Source organism: Lutjanus erythropterus, chromosome 10 (genome assembly GCF_056507025.1).
Source record: "Lutjanus erythropterus isolate fLutEry1 chromosome 10, fLutEry1.hap2, whole genome shotgun sequence".
NCBI classification, from domain to species: Eukaryota; Metazoa; Chordata; class Actinopteri; order Lutjaniformes; family Lutjanidae; genus Lutjanus; species Lutjanus erythropterus.
In genome coordinates this window covers 41441735-41468717 of record NC_139326.1, presented here as the reverse complement: position 1 = coordinate 41468717, position 26983 = coordinate 41441735, and the positions used below count along the sequence as shown (strand labels likewise).

The following is a 26983-nucleotide window of genomic DNA, read 5'->3' as shown; positions in this document are numbered from 1 at the left end:
CTATGACTGCCTGTGGTCAGAACATTCATGCTGACTGTTAGATAACAACTGTTAATAACCACAAACTGGAAAAAAGTAGCTCAACAAAAGTATAAACCTTAACATCTGTGCACTCTAAGCTTCAGAAATGTAACTATCATACCATCAATTCAAAACTATTACTCTATCGTTGTTCACTTTGGTGTTGCAACATCTTACTATAAAGGGAGGAATCTCCATTTGTATATGTGTGTATGTATACAAGCCACTTATCTCAAGAATCATTCAACTGATCTATTTCAAACTTGGCAGGTGTGTTTCTAGGGACCTATGGGAGTGGGGGTAGGATATATAGACGACATCCGCATCAGTAGTTATGACAACGCATCTCAAACATGGCTGCACATGTCTGTATAGCAAGTGATCTTGATTCCCCAGGGGAATAAGCTGCAGCAAACAAACGTCACTCACTGTCATCTAAAGCGTGGGAGTGTTTTAGGCAGAGACCCAACAGTGTGGTGCTGTGTGAGCTCTGCAAACTTATTACGAAAACTACATAATTAATTGCTGAGTTGTCCCACTCAAACAGGCGTGACAAAACTACTCTGCTCCCACTGGCTTAATCTGTAAACAGTCATTTTTACCTTGCAGAAATCGCTTCACAGCTACCAAAACTCCTTTGAAAAAAATCTGTATTTTTATCTCACAGGACACAGAATTTGCTTGACTGCTGCTGCCTCAGTCTGCAGCAAGTAACATTAGTTCAGATTTGTCACGCAACAACAGACTGAGGCATCACAAAAAGGATCAATTATTCGTAATAACATAACTCTGCAGTGATGTGGAAATGAGATGGTTAGGGAAAATGTTGAAATATTAACATTTGCGGTGATTTAATGGTTAGCTTATATTAATCAAATAATAAAACAATCTCTTGAATAATGTATAAATTAGTGGATAGATTAATCAACCAATCAAAAAATATTTGTTAGATTACTTAAAAAGGTGCAGCTTTAGGCTTAATACCCAGAGCCATGTAGATAGTCAGTGTTGAGTGTGAAATGTTTGGATTAGCAGGCATGTTCTGAATTGATACTGTACTAGTATTCACAATTTTTAGACCTCCAATTTTACATTACCAAGTTTTGACAAACAATGGATCAGAATAGACATCAGGAACCCATGGAAATGGAGTTACCATCAAACCTCCTATATATAGATGACGTCAAGCAAACTGGAGCAGCATACAAAGAGAGATAAGAATTCCCCAGAGAGATTAGTTCCCAAGTCCCAATCGGACACACAAAAGAAGGACAGCGCAATGGGTCTGATTATGACAGCCCAAGAACAGGCCCAGGGCAGGGGAGGAGGCAGGGGTCTACAACAGTAAACAGATCCCAAGGTACAGGCTGTGCAAAGATGCCCCTGAGAATCAGAAAACAGCAAGATGCAAAATGCAAGCTGGGACAGCAGGCACAAGTACCAGATCTACAGAGGCAGGGGTTAAAATGATAGTTCACGTAAAAATGAAATTTCACTCAATATCTACTCACCCCTGTGCTGATGTGAAAATGGGTGAAGATCTCCAGTTCACAAAACACTCCAGGAGCTTCAGTGGAAAACAGTGTTGCAGTACAATTGAAGTGAATGGAGAGCAGTTTTAAAATGTGAAAAAAGAACACAAACCCCCCCACAAAATGATTCCATACTGCTTGTGTGGTGTAATCCAAGTGTCCGTAAGCCGCAACATTAAAATTTGACCCAAAAAGATCCTGTTTTTAGCCTAAACTGTAGCTTCTCACACCCGATCCGTGTGCACATGCCTGAAGCAGGTACACAGGCTCTCAGCCAAGCGGCGCATCTGCAACAAAGAAATGATGTTCCTCTTCTATGTTGAAGTCCTCTTGCATTTTCTTCTTTGTTGAAAGTTGATTTACAAGTTTGAAAACATTTTCTTTACCACTTAAAAAAACAAACAACATGCAAAAATGCGGTAGACTTCTCTGGGCCAGAGCTCATCTGATATGGGATGACACAAAGTGGAAAATTGCACTGTGGTCTGACTGTGTTCTAAGGACTTAAGAGGAAATGGACGATAATGATTGTTCCCAGCGCTAACTTCAAAAGTGAGCATGGTTAACTGTCACATCTGTGAAGGCCCCATTAATGGTGAAAGGTACATTCAGGTGACAGATGATGATCACACATCTTACTGCTGCTCCAAATCACTGTGAATTCTACCTCAAGTTTGGCTACTCAGTTAGAGAATGTGTCACATATTTGGCACACCTAATCCTTGTGTAACACCTTACACACCTTACACACCTTAAAAATGATTATAGTGACAGTGTCCAAGTGTAAGAAATGACCAGCAGATGTCAGTAAACACACACAGACAGGCAGTCAGTGTGTCACTGTTCCTGCAGTGGTACTGTGACTCCCACTGTTATATAAACACATGTTGATGCATCCTTACCTTCATTTTGCAATATTTAACTACATGAAATAGACACAAACAGTGTTACTACTTTTTTTTTTCATCTTTTAATGTCGTTTACTCAGAAAGTTATTTTTTTTCATGCCCTGGCAGACACTGATGGCACTGGACCTACCTGGATTGTATGAGTTACACTGTGTACAGTGTGTAACAGTAACACAAACAACATACAACAACAATAACTGCTTTAATGATGCAAATATCACAGCTCTGTGGTTTGAAGATGCATACTGAGCAGTTTCACAGTATAGCTGAATAAATCCTGTTTCTGACAGAGGACAGGGACTGAAACAGTGCTGTGAGTGCATGTAAGTAACAGTGGTCCATGTAAACCTGCTGCAATAGCTGGCTCTATATACTCTTTGAATGAATATTTGAATGTTTTGTACAGTAAACTACATGATTTGGTTAATGTGCACATAAACCTTCATAGAATCCTCGAATAGAATACATTGCAAAGGAGATCTTACATATAGACATGGCCCTATTTGATGCTCTGCAACATTTAATTATTAAAGAGATTCTTCACTCAGAATTGAAAATTCAGTCATTATCTACTCTCCTTCATGTTGATTTAGAGTCAGGTTTAGTTTTTTAGTACACAAAACACTGCTGGAGTTTCACAAGAAAACAGCATTGCAGAATCTCCCAAATAATGGAAGTGGAAGCATGAATCTTCACTGTAGATCCTTGGCTTGGAGCCACGTTCAGGTGTACATGCACACTGTCTGAACTAGGTGTGTATGGTGAGACAGTGTGTGTGCACAAGTGAATGGCATGTTGGGGCTTTAGGTGACTTGGACTACACCAGAAGAGCAGTATGGAGGCATTTGATTTTCTTTTTTTCTGTTGTTTTTTTACATTTGAAAACTGGTCACCATTCACTTCACTTGTAATTGCTACATCATCGTTAACTGGATGGAGACAGTGAAGATGGTAGAGATGTGGAAGCAATGATGTGACAATATATCATTTCCTGTTCCTCTTTAACTCCAACAGTTGTGAACTCACAAAATAAATCTGACCATAAACTGGCATGAGCGTGAGTAGATATCACAACACTAAATTCACTAAAGTCCCTATCAGCATGTCTGCAGTCAGACGAGAAACCCTGTAAAATGTTCAAAAGCTTTGTTTTCATCTCAGTGATGATGCTGTTCTGTGAATGACAGCTACATTTCAAGTTTAGTCAGTTCAGACCATAGAAGGAGACAGACTCAATGTATGCACACACACGGTCAGGAACAGGCTTAGGACAGGGCTGGATGCAGAGGCTATAAGCAACATACAATGTGGCTGTGAGCAGGTGGAGGTGTGCTGGTCTAAATCCTGTGGGAGGTGACTGAATGAGAAACAGGTGAACACATGGGAAAGTCTGAGGGCTTCTGGTGGATAGACAGAGATCCACAAATGCAAGTTAAGACCCTACATTGCAAAGAGAAAGACATATATCAACAACATCCAAAAACACTGCAGACTTCTCTGAGCCCGAGCTCATCTGAGATGGACTGACACAAAGTGGAAAAGTGTGCTGTGGTCTGATGAGTCCACATTTCAGATTGTTTTAACAAATCATGGACATTGTGTCCTCCCAGCTAAAGAGGAAAGGGACCATCCAGATTATCCCATAAATCATGAAAGACACAGGTTTCGGAGCAACATCCAGATGGTGTCTTTTTCAGAGACATCCCTGCTTATATCAGCAACACGATGCCAAGACAAATTGTGGACGTGTTCCAACAGCATGTCTTCATTGTGAATTCAAAGAGTTCAGGTAGTAGACTGACCTGCCTGCAGTCCAGATCTGTCTCCCATTGAAAATGTGTGGTGCATTATGAAGCACAAAATATGACAACAGAGACTGTGGACCGTTGAGCTCCTGAAGTCGTATATCAAGCAAGAATGAGAAAGAATTTCATTTTCAAAACTTTAATGATTAGTGTAAATATTAATCAGTTTGAACATTAAACATATTGTCTTTGCACTGCATTTAAGATAATATATGTTGTTTTTATTTATGTTTATAAAAAACTTTTTGGAACTGCAGGTGTTTGACTAACCAGGAGAAGAAATGGAAAGAAGAAGCAATATCTCACATTCAATAGGTTGTAAGATGGAAATACTGAGTATTTATATTTGATTAATGATAAATATTTATCATGTGGTTAAGTTTCTGAGCTAATGTATTGGATGACATCTTATTTCAACCCAATAATTAATGAAAATTCAATTCTTGAATCATAATCCAAGACAACAGAAGTCTTCAATTTTACTCTGTGGTTTTAAGTATGGGGACATTCCAGCCTCAGGTTATCCTGACACTGTGAGTATTAATCTGCTCCTATAACAGCCTGCACTCTTCTGGTTTCAGATTTTCCACCGGAGTCTGGAACCTGGCTGCAGAGATTTGCTTCATTTAGACACAAGAGCATTAGTGAGGTCCAGCACTGATGTTGGAGGTTAGGACTGGTGTATTAAAATGGTCTGGTCATTACACCAAAAAAAGAAACACACACACAAACACACACACACACACACAAAAAAAACATTATGGGGCAAAGAATCACATCAGTGTGCAGAGAGGATTTGCAAGCCTCCACACAGAGCTGAGCAGAGCCTACAGGTATTGTGCTGCAGGATGTTGTCTCATGTCCTGGAAAATTCTCCAGCAGTGATCACTCGGAGCTGCCACAGACTGAACTGAAGCCACAGCCAGTCCAACATGTCATTACATGACAAGGTGTTGAGTTCAGCTTAATGACCATAATTGTACAATATCTCCAAGTTGTGCTCATTGGAGTAATTTGGACATTTCAGATAAAGATAGCACAGAATTGTGCTTCACATGCAGTATAATACTTCACCTTTTCATGTAATGATTTAATGATTTTAAGTGTAATGAGAGCTGTGGAAAACATTGGCATGTACGTCAGCAAATTCCACTCCACTTGCCAGCAAACAAAATGTGTCTTCTGAGAGACTTGGTAGGTGAGTCATTAGTGACACATGTTAATGAGCCACGATAAGTGCATGGCTGCTATTTGAGTGGAGGATGTGAGCTGAGCTTTATGTTATTTTTTCATGCTGAAATAGCACAGAAGTCAGTCACTGTGTGAGATTCAACCTCTGTGCTGTAGAGAAACACTGCTGTGATTCTCCATAAAATTCTTCTGAACATTATTCCCCAAAAAGTGACAATAAGTACTGTTGGTGACAGAATGTGCTACTTTATACTATTCATATGATTAATCCATTACATCTTAGATGGTGACGTATGAGTAGATGAACGTAGTACTTTACATTTATTTAACAGCTGTAGTTTGTAGCTGGATTAACACACAAAACAACCTATAAAATACATTCCAAACTACACAATGATAATGAGCTCTGCTGGATTAGTGAGATCATAAGATCATGTGAGAATCTATCTTGAAAGGCTCTAACCCTTTTTTTTTTTACTGAAAACAGCTGCCTGCTGCTGCTGAACACAAGGTTGATGAGAGAGGAGGAAAAGTAAAATAATGTATTATAGATGGCTATAAAGCTCTGCAGAGCTGAGAGGGCCTGATCAATAATGATCATGTTCTATAAGTTGATCACTACTGACCGCTCTCATATTAAACACCCCCTCAGGATTTTGCAGACTGTTTTTGGGATTGCTGCGGCCTAAAATGCCTGATTTCACAGCAGCTTTTCTCAAAAATTGCAATGCATGTTGCCATGTTTTCAGGCTTTTTTGCAATGAAAATTGCAGGAGTATGAGAAAATTGCAAAAGAAGTTGTGATTTTTTACATACAATTCATTACAATCAAAGTGCAACTTGTTCCAGAGAGAACAAAACTGCACTCTGTTGTGTTCTAAATGACTTCACCAAACTGGCTCACAAGTACAAAAACTCTAACAACACTCTGACAAACCTTCTGTTAATTTCAATACCTGTTACAAAATAAAAAATAGAAATGCAAAAAAACAAAAACAAAAAACAAACAAAACAAAATGTTGACTGGCTTCATTGAGATGAACATGTATGACATCAAATTTGCAACAAAGTTTGACAAAAGATTTTAGACAAAATTGCAACATCACAACTGTTAATACAAAATAATTAGTTAATGTAGCTTGAATTCAGGTGTATTTTATGTTGTTGTATTGCTACTTTTGGAAACAGGTAAAGGATTTGAATAACTCCCCCACCACTGAAATATTTTCAGGTTTGACACTAATTTTTTACTTGTACAGTGACAACTGATTTAAACAACACTACGTTATGATTTTATATCTGCTCTGTTTTTAGATTTGCACTTCTCACAGACAAAACTGTACATTTTATCATATATTTATTTGCAGGTAAAATATGCACTAAAACTCATAAGTTGAGTTTTAACAACATTTTAAATTGAGGGTCAGTCCGAAGCTGTATTCCATCATACATCTATTTCTGGAATATCAAATACTCACCCCATCATCTTGAAACAATCATCTTTTCATCAAATGATAGCTAGGATCATTAACACAGTGAGCAGGTAGACAGCAGAGAGGGATTTACTGTGCATATGTTGACTGAGAACTTTTTTATGGATCTTATTTCTGTAGTAAAATCTTCAACAGAATCAACTCTATACATTCTTTTGGCATATGAAAAAAACAGTTGTTATCTTAAACATACAGCTTTTTCTGCTGAAGAGATCATGTTTGGGTCCTTCAACTGGCATGCTCCAAATGCTGCAAATTTCATGCTTGTAAAAAGCACTAAAAGCCCCAACAAAACTGACATTTTGTATTAAATAAAAAAAAACCTTAAAAATTAACCTCAACTACTGCCAAGGCAGTCAATTTGACTTTTTTTTTTTATTTTGCAATGTAATAACTTTGTTGAAATAAAACCCATGTAATTATAGGTCATTGACTTATTCTAACATTGTTATTTCATTAAAATTACATAACACAACAGAGTTCTGAGTATTTCTACCTTGAATAGCCATAATTGTTATACTGGCTGCATTATAAACACTGTATTATTTTATTCTTGCTGTTACACGTGTGTCACTGTTGCCTAGCAGCTTTTTTTTTCTAGTTGCTTTTCACACTCTTGTAAAGCTAAAAGCTAGCATTAGCTTTGAGCTAAAACCAGGGAGAAAAAAAGGTTTGTTTGCAAAAAGGAGAATGACTGTCACAGAGGCTTCAGCCGCTTCAGAGCCTTGATGATGCTGAGTCTGATGGAGGAGCAGGTTCATATCCTCATACATTATTTCACCTTGTTTCTCCCACACTGTACATATAGAGCTACATGATTGTTATGGTATTTATATTTGTGGACTAGATTCAGTGGTGGATTCATTTCCAACTCATGTGATCCAAATATTTCCAATAACTCCAGAGCACTGGAGATTAATTTTAGGGAGAATACATGCTTGTGACATTATGGTACTTCCCCATTATTTTGACCAGTTTTATATTTTCACAGCAAAATCGTGTGATTTTTACATATTGTCACGGGAAAAAAGTTATGCACTGTTTCTTCATTTACAGTAATATGCTGATATAATATTTTCCATTTTTCTTGTCTATAACTGTTGGTTTTTGACAGTCTTTTTACTGTAATTTTTACAAACATTTTTTTTTACAGTGTAGCTGCCACAAGTTTTTCCTAAACACTGACAGTAAAGCAAGATTTGTTCCATTAAGTATGAATGGTCAGAAATTCCACTAGTTCTAGTGTTAACATTTGTTGTGATTAGTTATTTTAGTCTGCTGGTCTGTTAGTTTGAAGCATTATCTTAATTATAAGGTCAGTTTGTTGAAAATATTAATTTAACAACATACAGCAATATAAAGATATAATTCACTTAGCAGCAACATTATGTGTTGTGGTCTCCTCTGTACCTGAACCAGGAGCAGCCGTCAAGTCATCTCCAGCTGCTTTGTGAGATGATCATAATATATTCAGAAGGAGAAGATGCAGAACATGCAGAGCAGATAAAACATGGCAAATCATACAAATATGAAAAGACATCACAGGGACTTGTGTTTCACAGGATGAGCATGTATGTGTTACAAATGTACGTCCTTGTTTGCCAGTTTTCAGTCAAACAAACATGATGATGATGATGATGATGATGATGATGATGATGATGATGATGATGATGATGACTTGTCGCCCTGTCACAGAGAACTGGTAGTAGCTAGCATTACATTTGCAAAAACTGGATTGTGGATATGTGGGGCTTCCAGGTGGACTATCAATCAGTTCTGAAAACAGTGCATGGGTTTGGGGCCCCCTGGTGGCTGCAGGGCCCTATGCAGCTGCTAATGTGGAGGACTGGTGTTGTGCTGAAATATGCACCCCTGCTAGTGAGAGATAGCAGGGGGTGCATTTCCTGGCAGACTGGCTTGCTGTGAAAAGCACCCCTAACCCTACCCACAGGGGTGGTGCTTTTCACAGCAGGGGTGCATATTTCTGCACAACACCAGCTCTGCCAAGACACATATTGGGGGGCAGCAGCAATCTACCTGCTCATTAACTGCAGTGTTGTGAAACTTCTCTGACCACTTGTCTCACACAGTGGTAAAATAAGGGAGACACGGCTGCTCTGTTCCTGCTCAGCTGCTCACATGTAGCATCTCCACACACCACCTGAGCTCAGCTGACCTGAACTCTTTCCAGAACATTTTACTTGATTTTATATATCCTATGTATTCTATATTTAACATTATTATCATCATTATTATTATTATTATTATTATTATTATTATTATTAAGTGGGTTTTATTTTCCACCTTAGTCAGTCAGTCAGCCTTTATGTATATTCAAGCATGATATATTACACACAAATTCAAATCAGTTATTATTTTGATTAACACGTGATTTAACTCTTTATTTGAAGGGCCACAGACTTGAAGTAATTTCGAAGTAATGCTGAATTAACCACGGCTATAAAAGTACATGTGCACTTACAACTCTGCTTGCTGCTGAGACTGGTCAGGTTTTTAAGTTTATTCTCTATCTAGTTTCATTTTATGTAGTCTATTCTAATCTCTATATTATTTTTATTAGTATTACCAGGTTGCTTTATTTTCCATCTTATTTTCCATTAATTATGACATTCTTTCCATGTCTTTTTATGTACTTGGTTCATGTAATTTCTTGTTGTAACATACGTTAGGCTGCATTTCTTGCATTAAAGATACTAAAAATGGTGTATAATTGTGGTTATCATAATTATTTACTTTTCTGCATTAGCCATTCAGTGTCTGTTAATTACCCTTGCATGAAATAGTTTTTATGCTGGCAGAGGCCGTCCCCCTCCCCCGGTAAATGTTCATTATGAATAAAAACAGTTGTGTATTTGGTAGTTGTTTTCAGGCTGACAGAACCATCATTCCCACTAACTACAGTAACTGGTGCTGCACTGAAGAGGTTCATTGTGAGCTGCTGGCAGTGTCGCTTTAAGAAGGAGGTGCGCAGCGCTCCGATGACGCAGGACTCATCCTGAAAAGATGCTTCAAAACTCAGGCCGGAGCCAGCGTGTGTAGCTGCTGCTGCTCTGCTGGCTGAGCTGAGCTGAGCTGGAGGACCGAGCCTGGCACGATCAACTGCAGAGAGCATATCTGAGGAGGTTCAGGAGCCTTCGCAGGAACTCTCAATGCAGAGTAAAACACGCACATTCTGGCTGATTCGTTTCTTTAAAAGACAAATACAGTTATTGAGCATTAAGAGCGGGGAGCTTTGTGTCTGCAGCTCTATGAACAACACCAAGTGGAGCCAAGTTGGAGAAAGAAACATTTGAAGAACATCTCTGCAACACTCTGCCTGATCTTTGAAAAGACACATGATGCCAGACCTCAGCGCTCTGTGTGTGTACTTTCTGACGCTCCTGAGTCCTGTCCTGACAGACACCTTCACGGAGGACATAGATGTGTTGGTGTTCCTGCCTCAGAATAACTCCTACCTGTTCTCACACACGCGCGTAGCCCCGGCGATCCGTTACGCACAGCAGCGGCTGCTGACAGACGAACAGTTCTCCGGCTTCCACTTCAACATCCACTTCGAGAACTCGGACTGTGTCAATGATGCCATGTTCAGGCTGGTGGACCGCTCGTGTGGACAGAAGCCAGACCTGATCCTGGGTCCGGTGTGCGAGTACGAGGCTGCGGCGGTGGTGCGGCTGGCGTCCCACTGGGACATTCCGGTGGTGTCAGCAGGTGCCCTGGCCGCCGGTTTCAGCAGCAAGAGCTCCGAGTACTCGCACCTGACCCGCATCGCTCCGTCCTACGTGAAGATGGCAGAGACGTTCACCGCGATGTTCGAGCACTTCACCTGGAGGAGCGCGCTGCTTATCTACGAGGACGACAAAGAGGAGCGGAACTGTTACTTCACCCTGGAGGGCGTCTATCACCTAATGGCGGACTTCAACATCAAGTCGTATGCATTCACCCAGGGGGAGCAGCTGGACACTGAAGACATCCTCCACAACATCTACGACACTGAAGGTGAGGAAGTTTTCAATGCGTCCGACTGTAACCTCCAAAATACACAAAACCACACAAATAACAAATTTAAGTCAACAGTTTAAAGCAACACTTTATAATAAAGCTACCTGAGTTGTTATCATAAATTCATATATGAATTCATGCACTGCCAGGAATGTACAAGAATTAACTTGAGACCTATCGCGTGCAGGACTTAAAGGGATAGTTCACCCAAAAATTAAAATCCAGTCATGATCCAGTGAATGGTGAGCAGTTTTCAAACATAAAAAACAACAGAATAAAAACATCAAATGTCTTTGTACTGCTCATCTGGTGTAATCCAAGTCTTGTGACTAAAAAATGAGGGCTAGTATGGGAGCATTTTCTGTTTTGTATTTTTTGTTTGTTTTTTTTCCAGTTGTTTTTGAAGTTTGAAAACTGGTCACTGTTCACTTCCATTGTTTGGAAGATTCTGCAACTCTCTTCTCCTGTGAAACTCCTGCAGTGTTTTGTGTACTAACAAAATAAACCCAACCCCCAATCAGAACAAGGGTGAGTAGATAATGACTGAATTTTCATTTTTGGGCGAACTATCCTTTTAAATGCAAGAACGGGACACTAATTAAAGCAACAACTAAGGTATTTCAATCATCATGACTGATGAGTTATTAATGATGTCCATGTCATCTTTATAAGCAAGTCTCCAGGGCAAAAAACTGACCAGTCACACCAGTGCTCATGTTTAATTTCAAGTGTTGCAGTCATGACTAACTCAGCATGAATTCTTCATGTTTGTGGCCCTTCAAATAAAGTCAGTCCTTATGTATATTTGGGTATTATCTATTTGGAAAGTCAGTCAGTTAGGAGTTATCATGCATGTGTATGTATCATGTAGGCCTGTGCATAAGCAACAAATGGTTAACACGTGCTTTCACAATTATTCCACAAGTTTTTTTCTTGGTGTTACAGCGTGGGTCAGCAATTTATTTGAAGGGCCACAAACGAGATGAAGTCATGAAGAAGTAATGCTGAGTTAATCATGATTACAACACTGTACTGTACTGCACTGTCACTGCAGACTTTCCTGTGTAAAAGACATGAACATCATAAATAACTCAGGAATCTTATTCATGACTGGAATAACATTGTTTTGCATTAAGTCATAGTGAGATGCTGTAAATTCTTGTGAATTCCTCATGATGTAATGCATGAATGAATTCATGTTTTTTCATGCATGAGGTCCTGTATGAATTCATGATAATTAATGTACCCTAAAATCTCACATGATTGATTTTGGGGCTTGGGGTTCATATTTTCACATTGTAATGTGACATCATGTCGGAGTCAGTCAATTTCACAATTAAAAGAAAACTCATCAAAGGTGAAACTGATTTAGCTATTCACATATTACATGATGAGATTATGTGCCACTGCTGGTTTCACTCTTACCTGCTCTAAAACCAGAAAAAAAGATAGAAAAAGATAAATCCACAGTAATGACCAATCAGGTCCAAGTTTAATCATCAGCCTATAACCAGAAAAAAAGGCAAAGATTTTCTTGCTTTGATGCAACATACCTTTAGGCACTGAATTCAGGCTTTACTAACAATTGGTCTCACAAATATGCTCTCAGTATTTAGTCCAAAGTTAGCTGATGATAACATAAGACAGAAAACCAGCAAGTCCTCATGATTAAAGGACAGTTTAAAAATGTCTTACAATAATACGCACATTAATTAAAAATACTCAAATTAATGTAATTAAGTATTTTTTTGGGTACTTCTACTTTTATGAGGAGGTTTTCAAGTCTGTACTTTTACTTGTACTTAAGTATGCATTACAGGATGTAATCTACTTAGTTACTTGAATTAATATCCAAACCTTTCTTCTGCACTTTAGTAGCCAACAAGGTGATGTGATCACAAATGGGCCAATGAAAATAATGACATACAAATGAGAAACAAAACAAAACACTGTGGCAGCACACATCTGGAGTAAGGATGTTAATGTTTAATCATCAATTGATTAGTTGCCATTAAGAATTGAACCAATTTGCAATACATTCATGGATATTTAACATACCCTTACTGAAGTCTATTTCTAACACCAGTACATTTACTTGTAATTGAGTTATATTTTAGTAATGTAACAGTATTTGTACTCGAGTACAGATATTCAGTACATATATGTGTATGTATAAATTATATTATGATGTATATTATAGTTTTCACTTTGAAGTTTAACTCATAGTAATATGAGGCTTCAGCAGACTGATTTAAAGTGATATCTTTCAAAGTAACAGTCTTTTTATGACCAAAGTCTCTTTTTGTTTAACTCTCTCTCTACTGCAGCTCATCAAATTAACACTATTTAGAAACAGAGAGAATATTATATTAAAGAGGCCAATTCTGAAAGATAATCTTTTAATTTGTCTCAGTCAGACTGCTGAAGCCTCATATTACAGTAGCTTCAGCTCAGCTTCAGAAAATATTCTTTACCAAAAACAGTTTGTGGATTTGATCCCATCACTTATACTCCAACCATGGTAAGAACTAAATTAGAGCTGCACAATTGGTTGAATCATTATGGAAATCATAATATGGCCAAGTGCAATATCTAAATCACAGGAGCTGCATTTTTCTCTGATAATTGTAAAATGGGTTATAGACAGTATTACAATGAAGTGCTGCAGAGGTGTACTGGCCTACAAATCTCTTTAGAAAATATGTTTGTTCAGAACAGATCCCAACAAATCTCACATCATCAGGATTTTAGTAGTTTAGTAGATGAAAATTGTGATGCAAAAATCATTCCTAATAATTGTGAATCATATCGCAGTCACAATATTTGACAAACAATTGCAACTTTCTTTATCGTATCATGCAGCTCTAATTCAGATGAAGTGTGGACAGGAATGACTTCACAGGTTGATAGAAATGTAAATCTGCCCTTTAACTTGCAACTAGTCTGTCATTTTGCTGGAAAATACATAAATATTTAATTGGCTGTCAGAATAGTTGCTGATCAATTTTCTGTTAATTGACAAATTGATTAATCAACTAAATGTTTTATTGCTCAGACAAAACAAGAATGTGAGTATCTCAATGGGCTCATTGATTAATAATTGAAAAAAATGTTGAGGTTAATAACAATATTTAGCTGCAGCCTCTTCAGCCATCCCTCCTGTAGCAGGAGCCGACACTGAGGAGAAAACTGGTGATGGGTATCTGCTTTGATTTGTCCTTGCTCCCCCCGCACCCGTCATCACTCACACATACTTACATAACGTTCTGCGTGCGGAGCCACACGGGTCAGTTGCTTCAAATTGTTTAGAGGATTAGGAATTGGCAAAGAGCAAGTGAGCAAAATGGGACGCCCTCTCTCCATGTGGGCTAAAGCTGTGAGTGATTAGAGCTCAGTCATGTGATACACTGTCATTGTCTTCTTCTGCACAATTTTCAGGACAGATGGCTTTCAGTCTCTCAGATGAGACGTTTATGTGTAACTAATTTGTTAATTGAAAGCAATTGTTCTATTGTAGAGAATAGGCCAGTTAAAAATGTTCCATCGTTTGTTTTCCTATAACAACCCCTGACAAATAAAAAGTATGATGCACGCACATGACATTCACAACAAATAGCATACAATTCTTTTGGGAAAAAAGTGACCCCAGGGTAACAAAATGCTTTTGCAATGAACAACTCATTTTGATTTTTTTTTTTTTTTTTTTACATAACATCATGCATTAATTATTAGCAATAGTTGGACTACTAGATCTTCCACATACAAGGCTACTAGTCTAATGTAAATGTGCATGCACTTGTTATGTTAAGTCTGGTTGACTACTAGCACTTTTCTCCTTTTGTAAAGTGAAACCAAATGAGAGGCTGCCTCTGTGTTGCTTCTTCAGCACTGATAAGCAGCTAGTTGGCTACAGTTCTCTGGTCATACAGTAGCAGATCCTGATTACATCACCTCATATCACAGCAGTGGCTGTTGTATAAATTAGCATATATTATACATGCTAAATGCTGCAGCGCCACAAAGTGAACCTGATGGCAGGGAATTAGTATTCCCAGCATGTCAGGTGCTTAATGGAGAGGTTTGAAGGGTTTCAGCAGAGATTTTACAGCTTTCAACTGAGCAGTGTTAGCAGGGAGAGGCAGGCCATTGTGCATGTGCTTATTATCTGTTTGACAAGGACTCACTGTAGAACACTATCCTTCAGTTTAGTTTTTCTTTATTACATTTAGCAAAAGTACAATGTTTGGAGCTCAGGTTGGCTCTGCATCATGGAGGCATCAAATTAAAGGTAGAGTGTGTAAGATTTACTGGCAGAATATGGCAGAAATGGCATGTAATATTCATAAGTATCTTTATCATTAGCGTATAATTACTTGAAAATAAGATTTGTTGTGTGTGTGGTCCTCCACCATGGAGGCACTGTGTTGATCCACCGTGTTTCCACAGTAGCCCAGAACTGACAAACCACTGGTTCTAGATATGACTTTTGGCATTTTTAAAAATGTGTTGTGGCTGTTTAGGTTCTCTCTATGCTAAGATAGGGAGGAATGAGGTGAGGTGCTTACCATCTCACCACAAGATGACACTTAATCATACATATTGGTCCTTTAACTCAGGTGTTGTGCCATTGTGTGTTTGCACTTTTATGTTCTGTAAATTTAGTCATACTTAAGTATGCGTTATGCACTATGTAATCTACTAATTTGCTACTGAGTAAGACTATAATTAGAATTAATAGCAAATTTTTCGTCTATGTTTTGTAGCCATTGCAAACAGTCCAATGACAACCGGACAAAAAAAAATGCTCCAGCAGACCTGGGTTTGGAGAGGTGAGCGTAACCACTGAGCAGAACAAAGCAGGAGTGGGGAGTCATTGAGACTGAAAATTTGGAGAAACAGGAACCCCTTTAATTGAATGCTGCTATTGATGGTGAACATCAATGGTTAAAAAGTAACTGAGTAGTTTTTGAGAAGAATACTTGGTACTTTTAAGAGCTTTTCATACTGCATATTCTTAGCCCAGGGCTATCCTTAGCTCTGGGCTACGAGTTAACCCTGGCCTAACTTAGCCTCTTTTCACACACACATTGTTAACCCAGAATTAAGCTAAGCCCAGGGTTAGATGATTCACACTGCCCTACTTCTAGCTAAAGCCTCTGTACACCCACAGAGGTGTTTTGCGTTACCCTGGCTGGTTATCTTCTTTTTCTAATGTTTTAGCTCTATTTCACACTGATGCTTTTTAGCCTTGGGGTTAGTCGATTTTAAGAGGATAACCCCACAAGGTTGGGGCTAACCCTGCTCCAGAGCAGGACCAGCTAGCCCCAGGCTAAAGTCAGGGTTAGCCCACTTCGGAATGTTCAGGATTGTGCCAGTGTGAAAACTCTTTTAAGTCCTAGGCTAACAACTCCTTTAGCCTGGGGCTAACTGCTCTCTTAACCTGGGGCTAAATGCAGTGTTAAAAACCCTTAACTCAAGTATTTTTCAACAACAGTGGTTTGACTTGTAGTTTAGCAGTATTTGAGTAATATTTCACCAGTGTACTCTTTCCCTCAGTGATTAGTTGTGAACTGAGCTTTGTGGGTGCAGGTTGGGTACTGGTTTGCAAACAGGACTGATGCAGGAGCCAGACGTACAAATGATCTGTAGGCACATGAACCACATTTGCATTTCCCCACACTTAAAGTGATAGTTCAGCCAAAAATGAAATTTCACTCAATATCTACTCACCCCTGTGCTGATGTGAGGATGGGTGAAGATCTCCAGTTCACAAAACACTCCTGGAGCTTCAGTGGAAAACAGCGTTGCAGCCAAATCCAGTACAATTGAAGTGAACGGTGACCAGTTTTAAAATGTATAAAAAAGGACACAAAAAACCCACAAAATGTCTCCATACCGCTTGTGTGGTGTAATCCAAGAATGGGTCCAAAAATTTGACCCAAAAAGACGCCATTTACACCTTGTTTTTAGCCTAAATGTCAACTATAGCCTCTCAGACCTGATCTGCGTGCACACGCCTGAAGCAGTCACAGGCTCTCACCCAAGCGGCACAGCTGCAGCAAAGAAATTATGTTCCTCTTCTCTGTTAAAGTCCTTGGCCATTTTCTGTGTGCAACTGTGTGCATAAAAAGTCACTATTTGTGAGCAGATGTCTCTCTGTTGTCTGAGTCACATCCAGGTACCATGTGAACACAGATGTGAAGGCATTGCGAGATCTCGTATATCTCGCGTTGCGCCGCTTGGGTGAGAGCCTGTGTCCGCTTCAGGCGTGTTCACGCAGATCAGGTCTGAGAGGCTAAGTAAATGATTACACCACATGAGCAGTATGGAGACATTTTATGGGTTTTTTGTGTTCTTTTTTTTACATTTTAAAACTGGTCACCATTCACTTCAGTTGTACTGGATTTGGCTGCAACGCTGTTTTCCACTGAAGCTCCAGGAGTGTTTTGTGAACTGGAGATCTTCACCCATCCTCACATCAACACGGGTGAGTAGATATTGAGTGAATTTTCATTTTTGGGTGAACTATCACACCTGGTGTTTGTTAAAGAAGTATGTAAATGTGAAGAAAGAAATGATGAGGTGGACATCAAATATAAGTTGAAAGATGAAACCTTCCAAAGTCCATCCTACAGGCTAATCACAATGGCACTGTCAAACAGAATGAGTGAATCATAGAAGTTCCAGTCATCGTTTCTCTTTTCACCTCAGGATGGCAACACTATTCTGTTGCTTTGTCTGGTCACACTGGTGACCCCTTTCAGCTACCGGTTGGTAGTTTTTGTCATGAACACTGCAGCTAAAAAGAGAGAGGTTGATAACGAGGGTCGCTACTTCCAGGAGCTATGAAAATTCCAACATTTCGCAACTGAAAGCTGAAACATTTGTTTGCCTAATTTGCAAACAGACTGTTACCGTTGCTAAGGAATTCATGTTCAAGAGACAAACCATGCTAATGCACATGACAAGTGGTGGAGTGACCGCACATTAGAAGTAAAGCCTGACAAACATTTTCCAGAGGGTGAGTTTATCAAAGATTGTCTAATGAGAATGGTGGAGAACATTTGCCCCAAAAAGAAGAAATTATTTGAAATGTTTGTTTGGGTCATAATACTCATAATACCATGGCCCTGAAAACTGATGAAATATCATCAACAGGAATTGATGATGACCTGAAAATAAGAGCTTGACCTCCATAGTCTCAAAGGCCAGACAAGAGCAGTAGATTTATTTTACTTGTTAGTGGAATCACTATCAATGGCATGTCCATAATGACTAAGTGGAATATCTAGCTTGGCAACTGAAGGGTCACCAGTTTAAATCCCACATGGACCAAAGTACAGAGTTTGGACTGGTAGCTGGAGAGGTGCCAGTTCACCTCTTGGGCACGGCTGAGGTGCCCTTGAGCAAGACACCAAACCCCTAACTGCGCGGGGCACTTGACTTATATGTATGTGTGCAGCCCCCTCGCTCTGACACCTCTCTCAGATGCATGTTTATAGGTACTGTTTGTGCATGTGAGTGTATTTCGGGCCTGTGTATGTATGTACAAAATTACAACGGAGTGAAAAGAATGTAATTTTCGCTCAGTTATTAATAAAGTATGCCGCCTTCTTCTTCTTCTTCTTCTTCTTCTTCTTCTTCTTCTTCTTCTACTAAGTCAGCAAACATAGTGGCAACACTGCTGAACTCCAATGTATCATTCACCAACAAGGGTTATGACATTTTATGACAAATGACATTTGACATTTGTTGTCAACTATTAACTTGATCTGCTCCAAAGCCATCTATCACCACCTATGTCAATGGTTCTTGTTTGATTGGCTTGGGCGATACCTATTTTCTCATACCATCATACCTTCCTGTCATTACACTACAGTATACGGTATTATGTTGGTATTTGTATAAAACTTGTGTGAAGCTGCTCAACCTGACTGCACTCCAGCGCAGATGGTCCTTCCTCAACATAGATGGAGCTGACGTTTCTCCTGCAGGTGGGAAACAACACACACTCGCGACCTGCTTCAGTCTCTTTTTCAGTAGTTAGTTCTGTAACTTTATTCCCCAGACGCCGTGTTTCTTAGCTGCACTGTCTTGTCCACCTGTACAGAGACAGACCCCTGGTGGTGTAGGCTGAGCTCTACAATATATCACCTCAATATAGCATCTCCATATCAGTGTAATAGGGAGAGGAGCATCTGTATTTTTGATGGTATTAAAAATTGTACTGTCAGGATTTCATGATGTCCTGGTATGAACCAGGGCTGCAGCACTGTTTCATCTCTCCACAACACAATATTAGTACGCAAACAAAGAGGTATGCAGTAGCTGTCAAGTCCAGTTTTGGAGCTCATTGTCCTGCAGAACATTCAGCCACTTTCTTTTGTGAACTCTTACCAGCAGCTGGATAAAGGCAGATTCCTAGAAATGCAAACATTTGCAAAGAAAAAGCAGAGCTTGTTTGGTTCCACATATTTGTATGGCAGACCACTGAGTGTAAAATAAAGATGGACATTGTGTCTCAACTTCTGTTTATTTATTTATTTAGAACATTTAAAAAAAAATAAAATTTACATTTAGAAAAAAAAATTCAGAAACAAACAAACGATAACAGGGTGTCCGCGGGGTCTTAAAAAGTATTAAAAAGTCTTAATCGCGATTTTCTGAGGTATTAAATTTTATTGGTATTCAAGCTTTGACTCCAAAAAGTACCCATGAATATTTATTTTCCTCCTCGCGACGATTACAAACAACGATGTGTAGGTGGCGTACTCGGAGCTAGATCGCCTCGGGTCCGCGCGCGTACGGGTGCGACGTCACGCGACTGCGAATGTTCTGGCGCCCAAACAGAGGAGAAGAAAACAAAAATGGGGAAGTGCAAGTTCTCGGACTCCTGGCTCAAGATGCCCGAATTCAAAGACTGGATAAAGCCGGTCAAAAATAACAACTGGGAAGCCTATTGCACACTTTACAAGAAAACGATAGCGTTGCATCAATGGGCATAAATGCAGTTAAGTCTCATATGCAAGGTACTAGCCACAAGACTGCCGTTGGCCGCAGACAGCAGCAGCTGTCGATAGCATCTTTCTGTGCTCCACCAGCAACACGACCACCTGGTATCGTGACAGCTGAGCTAGCCAACACAGCTACGACCACGACCTCTGCCTCATCGTCTGCTGACATAAGGGTGGCTATGGGCGGCACACCAACGGTTATTTGGTGTCTCAACACAGCGGTGAATCACCACTCATTGAACTCAAACAAAGGCATTTCTGATATTTTTAAATCGATGTTTCCGGATTCGGACATCGCTAAGACGTTCACCTGTGGCAAGGACAAAATTGGATACGTCATGAGATTCGGGTTAGCACCGTACTTTAAGCAGTCCAACACCTTGCACCGAAGGCACAAAGAAAAGCTCAGAGATAGGGTTGCCACCTTTCAGAAATGAAAATGAGGGACGCCCACCACAGCTCCTCAGGGCCATGACCACCACGGGCCTGACTCCGTGGGGTGGGGCGCCCGCAGCAGTGGTATGTTTTATTTTGTGCCAGTGTTTTTAGTAAAGGGGTGATGGTGGAGTATTGGTTGTAGTGGACATTTTTAAAAGGCGCGGGTGTTGTGAGCAGCGCCGGTGTGTGGTGTCTGTCTCTAGGCAACCGTGACAGCAACACACGCAGGCAGCCAGGCACAGACACACAGAGGACCGGAGCGGGGGGTCCTGCGTAGATCCCGCCACGACAGTTTTGCTGGCCTTAGTATTTCCTGTGTTTTATTTTGTTCATTAATGTTCAATACGGTGTACATGTGCATCATTATTATTCACTAGTTTTTTGCACTTATATGTTTTTATTTTGTCACAGGAACTGAAAGGTTTGTCATTGTTATTGACATTCATCAACACTCTGTGCACTTCTTCAGTTTTTGTACTTTTTGTACTCACCTTTTTGGTGAGGTTACTTAGAACACTCAGAAGAGATTGTGGTTTTGTTCCCCATAGGACATGTTGCCTTTGATTGTAATGAATTATAAAAAAAATCACTTCTTTCTTTTGCAGTTTTCACTTGCTCCCACAATTTCATTGTGAAAAAAGCCTGAAAACATCACAACATGTGCTGCAATATTTTTAGAAAAACTGCTGTGAAATCAGGCATTTTAGGCCGTGACAATCTCAAAAATAGCCTGTAAAATCCTGGAGGGACTGACTAATCCATCAGTAATCAATGAGTTACATAAATCCACTCTCCATCCCAGTGACCATCCCCACAATTACAGCACATAATAAAGAATGTGACAAGAGAAAACCAATAACAACAGTATCTCCCTTAACATGCTTTACATTCCCTTCCCTTTACTTCCTCATTTTTATATATATAGTACAACTTTAAAATGCCTAATATTTTTACTTTGTTTGATTCATTCCTGCAGTGCGTTCCACAGAATCACCCCACAAATTGATAAACACATGCTGTTAAAATTGGTGTGAAAACATTGTTTCAGATTTAATTTCCCCTTTTTTACATTATCCCACCCTCCACCTTACAGCTCTATTGTAGGTTGCTTATATATACGTGTTTCTCCATACCTCTACATAATAATTCAAATATGGTATTACCAGACAGCAGTACAGAGTAGGGATGTTCTTGGGGACTAATTACCCTGTTCACTAAATGCAAATGAAAGCAGTTAAAATTGAGCACAATGTTAACCACTTTCTGAAAAAATGCTCTGTATTTGAAGCCATAAAACAAAGTCTACAATCATATTTTAAATGCTGCTGAATTGTGTGGCACATTGTGCCATACAATACAACATTGCACATTAACCTACAAAACATGACAACAACTCACTAAATGCTTCACCTTTTCGGAATGAAAAGGGTCACAGTGTCTGTGAGTAAACAGCATTGGTTACCTGCAGCTGATGTTAGTTAAGCCACACAATGTGGCTAATTCTAGCAGTGCTACCAGCAGCAGCTGCTCTGCTTGCAGATTAATGTCCATGTCTATACTGACTGTGGCCACACATTGCTCCAGTTGAGTGGTTATATGCCAGTTTGTTCTGTCACAGCCTACATTCAACCTTATTTTCATTTTTGAGATTCAAACATTGCCACACTGGGCTGGTTTACAAGCTGTCTGTCCATCTGTCCACTTTGTGAACAACATTTGGGTGGGCCATTGTACTGGGCGAGAGGGGCTGCTGTCTGACGGGGCTGCAGCTCTGACTAGTGGTGGGTAGCTGCATAACACCTTAGAGCAAGGGTGGGCAATTATTTTTCCTAAGGGGCCACATGAGAAGCCCTGATTGTTGCCGGGGGCTGCACAAATTTTTGTCACACTGTACCTCAATTTTATCGCTAAGATTAAATGTAGAAAACATACTGTACACTTACTCTTAGTCTTCAGTATTTATTATATTGAAAATCATTCCAAACAGCATCTTATTAAGAACATTAAATTATGCAGGAGTCTTTGAAAATACTGTACAGGTCATCTAAAGCAGCACACCAGGGATGCTGTGGACACAACCCATCCTGTATACCTGTTTTGTCTTTGACAAGAAGTGTTAGCTGCATAACAGCCAGATATAAAATATACCAAAAAATGCACAAATTACAGTTTTCAGATGAGAACATTAGTTTGTTTTTTAATAATACACTGTGGATTCTCAGTGCCAAAAACAAAATAATATTGTTTTGTACACACAGAACAAACACGTGATGCTTGGACACAACTCATCATGAACTCCTGTTTGCTTCTTTGACAAGAACTGTTGAGCAACAAAACAAACCAAAAACCAATTAGAGGCAAAAACACATCCCTAGTACAGAGTATACAATGCTTTACAATTCAGTATGTGCCTACCTTTGCCCAGAACTGCAAGGTTTCTCGTCAGCTTTGTTTGTACATACGTTTTATGCAGTTTCCAGTACGTTTTGTGGTCTAGTATCACACGCAGAAATTCATCTCCACAAGTAATATCCAAACACGAAGACTTGTTGTCACCTATTGCACAAATTATTGGTTTTGTATATAGTTTTTAAGTCAGTTCAACATGACCCGTCTGATGCCATACCTTTCTGCTTTACTGATTCATATGTCACAAGCTAAGGTTAATAAATACTCATAGTGTATATATTTTTTTATCATCTATACAAGTTGTTATTTCGTCTATTAACTCTATCATTGATCTGTTTCTTCTGAAGCCATACTTTCCAATGAAGAGATTCTCCAATATTTTAGAGAACTGTGTGAGCAATGACAGAGACCTGTAATTAGTAAAAGATAAGTAAAAGATGTTTATCTCCAGCTTTATATAATGAAATAACTTTAGAGGAATAACTTGCTCCAACTGTACAAAAATGAAGCTAAATTATCCTGGATATGGGTTTTTCCATTTGCACCAGTGACATAATGTGGAATTAGAGTCTGTGCAGCACTTTTTTAAAGCATCAAATAACTAATTAAAACCAAACTTATAGAAAAGTGAACACTTGACCAAACATCGGCATGATAAGAACTACCTAAAATAACAGAAAACACTTTGGGGAAAAATTTATTTGATGTGTGCTTTTCTTTGTTGGGCCCAAGTATCATCTGCTAACATGGAGGGGACGGGGTGTATGAACTGTAGGCGACCATCCAGATGTTCTGGCAGAACTGCTTGAGGTCCAGACTAACAGATCTTCATCTATGTGATATGTCACAGATTTCAACCACCGCTCAGAAACCAGACCAGGCCTGTGTGCTGCAATTCAGATCTCAGTATCAGCCCTCTCATTAAATAAACTTTAATAACGCAGTGCGGTTGTATCTGTTATTATTAGGGTAGAAAAGTATGACAGGAGGTGCAGTTGGCCCTCAGGTATTTTCACATTGTCTGGCCTCCTTTGAAAACAAGACCTGTGCCTCAGGTGTTGTTTGCCAGTCTTACTGACTATTTTACAGATTTTAACTTCACTTAATTTTAAATGAAGTGATGAATTTGATCATCCATATTTACATTGGAACATATTATTTTCCTGTTAACAATCTTTTTATTCGATCTTGAAAGTCTGCTTCAATATGAGCTCTATAAATTGATCACTGCTCCTTCTGATGATTCTTAATGATGATTGAGATACTGTGTGAGTCCATGGTGATGGTTTACAGATATGCATGATAAATTAGTGGTAGGGGCACTATAAATAGCAACAGCAGTGTGTGTAATTACAGGTGTTGTGATACTGTTGGAGAACCTCACTGATGACACAATCACTTACACTGCACTGTTGTTTCCTCTATGCCATTCTTCTCACTGACGGGTTTCATTAGTGGTGCAGCTGGTACATGTATCAATATGGATAATTTGGATAACTGAGAGTGAAAGATGAAGCTTGTTCATGCTGAGTTTCAGTATTTAAAGGGGTTGCAAATTTTGTGCATTTTCCTGAAGCAATCAATAAATTATTAAGTTTCCTGTTTCAACAAATGCCTCCACCTGACAAAGTAAGGTCAAATGAGGTGTAATTACCACAATTAAATTACCAGAATTAAAAATTACCAGAATTAATGATTATACATTATTATACATTTTCAATACGTTAAATTCTTTACGCAGATGAACCCATTAATAATTAATCATTAACATCCCTAGTATTTAAATTATGACAATTGATGTCAGTATAACTTCTATTTCCACTGCACTAAACATGTCATGTTTGATGTCATTTGATTGCTTAAATCTGCCATTCCCAACCTGAAGAATACTCCAGCCCAATGAAATCTGAAAATCTTCTGCTTCCCACCTAAACCTTTAATCACAACACTGATCAACACACAAGACTAGTTGTGCCACTGAGATATAAGATTTGTTCAGGTGTTAACATGACAGGACACACAGTAAACTAGGGGAGATAAATTAAGCATAATATCTAATTTAAATTTCATGGCTTTGTTTTATTAGTTCTGATAACTTTAAAATAATCAGGAATATTTTATGGTCATTCCAAACTTTTTTCATTCATTGTCTGTAATAATTTATCCTTGAAGGGTTGAAGGGGGCTCGACCCTATTCCAGCTGACATTGAGTGAGAGGCAGGGCACACCTAGGTCAAGTCACCAGTTCATCACAAGGCTGATACATAGAGTCACCAATTAACCTATTAACCTGCATGTCTTTGGACTGTGGGAGGAACCTGGAGTACCTGGAGAGAACCCATCCTGACACTAGGAGAACATGCACACTCCTCACAGAGAGACCACAAACTTTCCAGCCCCCCAGCTGGTTTGGGATTCAAACTCATAACCTTCTTGTGAGGCAAGGTGGGGCTGCCATCCCCCTTGTTGACCTGCCGTCCCCCCTCTCCATCCCTTAGCAGAGTGAGTGCAGATGCAAATGAGCTGTTTAGTTTGTGAGTCTGTCTGACTCATTGATCCTATGAGTTTGGGACAGTTAGAACCTGCGGCCCCGATCACGGCTCTGAAATATCAGCAGTATTGATGAATCCATGGAGCTGTCTGTGGCACTGAAGTAACAGATGGATTTTTATTTGCACCTTTTTCTCTGAGTCCCGGCCTTTTGCCAGTTTCATCCTGCATGTACAATATTCATTAAACTATGTAGCTGCGGGGGTCAGGGTTGGGTTGGGGGGTGGAGGTGAGTGAAACAAACTGGGTTACTTAAAAGAACTGGTCTTCTCATCACTAGGGTACTTTATCTTTCTGCTGAAGAAGTGAAGATAAAGAGATGGTCTGACACATAACCCCCAATGATGAGTCATGCCCAGGCATTTTCAGGGGCAGTGGCTCAATTTTAATGAATGTTGTCCCCATGTCTTTTTTCATGTCTTTTCAGTGTGTGTGTGTGCATCCAACAATGCAACTCTATGTAAAAGGATGAATTTTTAATGTCTTTTATTGCCATTGTTGTCTTCATGATTATCTCCACCACACATGAGCCTGGAGGGGATCACAGGATCACTTGCATGATCAACGGACCTATAGCTTTTCTGTAGCTGATCTTGCATACCACTGGACTGATTTGTGCACATTCATGACTTGTCTGTTGAAGAACTCTGTGACTCTCAGTTTTTGAAAATCCTTGAAAAACCTTTATGGCTCCACACTGGTGACAGCCATGGCCACAGGCATTATGTTTTTGGATCATCCCATTCTGTAGAATGTGATGTCTGAAGATGCATTGAGGGAATTTCTTCAAACTTGATGCACATGACCAGTTGGACTCAAGGACAAATCAGTTAGATTTTGGTGGTCAAAAGCCAAAGGTCACAGTAATCTCACATTCATCACATTCTCGTGAGTGCGATATCTCAGGAACACTCTGAGGAAATTTCTTCAGATTTGGCACAAATGTCCACTTGGACTCAAAGATGAAATGATTAGATTTTGGTTGTCAAAGGTCACTGTGACCTCACAAAGGACAAAAATTCACACAAATGTCTAACAGGATACTAGCAGGGCTGGAAACTACTTACTTGTAACTAGTTACAAAAAATGATATAAATAAATGTAATTGTAATCTCTGCTAGTTAGGACCACAAATGATACCACAAAAGAAGAAAATACCCTTCTAAAATATTAAGCATTGAGCACTAACATTATTATTGTTTTATTAGTGTTAATTATCTGCAGCTCATATAATTTGTCATTTAAAGGGGTGAGAGTCACATTCAGTGCTGACTAAAAGACTGTCCCTTGCTTACCTGAGTATTTTACACTTTACTGACCGAGGACAGTCAAAAGAATTTTTAAAAACCCAGAGCTGAACAATTCCAGATGTTTATCGACCTGGAATTGGATCCAAAAACCAGCTAGACAAGCTCTGATGTTTTTCTAACATTTCACTGTCCTTTCAGACTCACCCCCTGCCTCACTGACTTATTGTACCTACTGTAGAGGTGTACAGAGTGCACTCAGTTCTCCATTTTGTAACCAACATTTCTTGTGTGCACACTTTTGCTTTGACCTCCTAATGACCCACCAGATTTTTTGCTGTTGGTGTCACCACAT

The 26983-nt window shown here is 39.3% G+C and overlaps 1 protein-coding gene across 1 annotated transcript in view; it reads left to right on the top strand.

Annotated features, from left to right (window-relative positions):
- Positions 1-10009: 10009 nt before the first annotated feature.
- Positions 10010-26983, top strand: part of npr3 (natriuretic peptide receptor 3) — a 38287-nt gene continuing 21313 nt past the window's right edge. Inside the window, exon 1 of the mRNA XM_084729352.1 lies at positions 10010-10967. Coding sequence (XP_084585478.1) covers positions 10307-10967 — 661 coding nt within the window. The 5' untranslated portion in view covers positions 10010-10306. The remainder of the gene's footprint in view (positions 10968-26983) is intronic.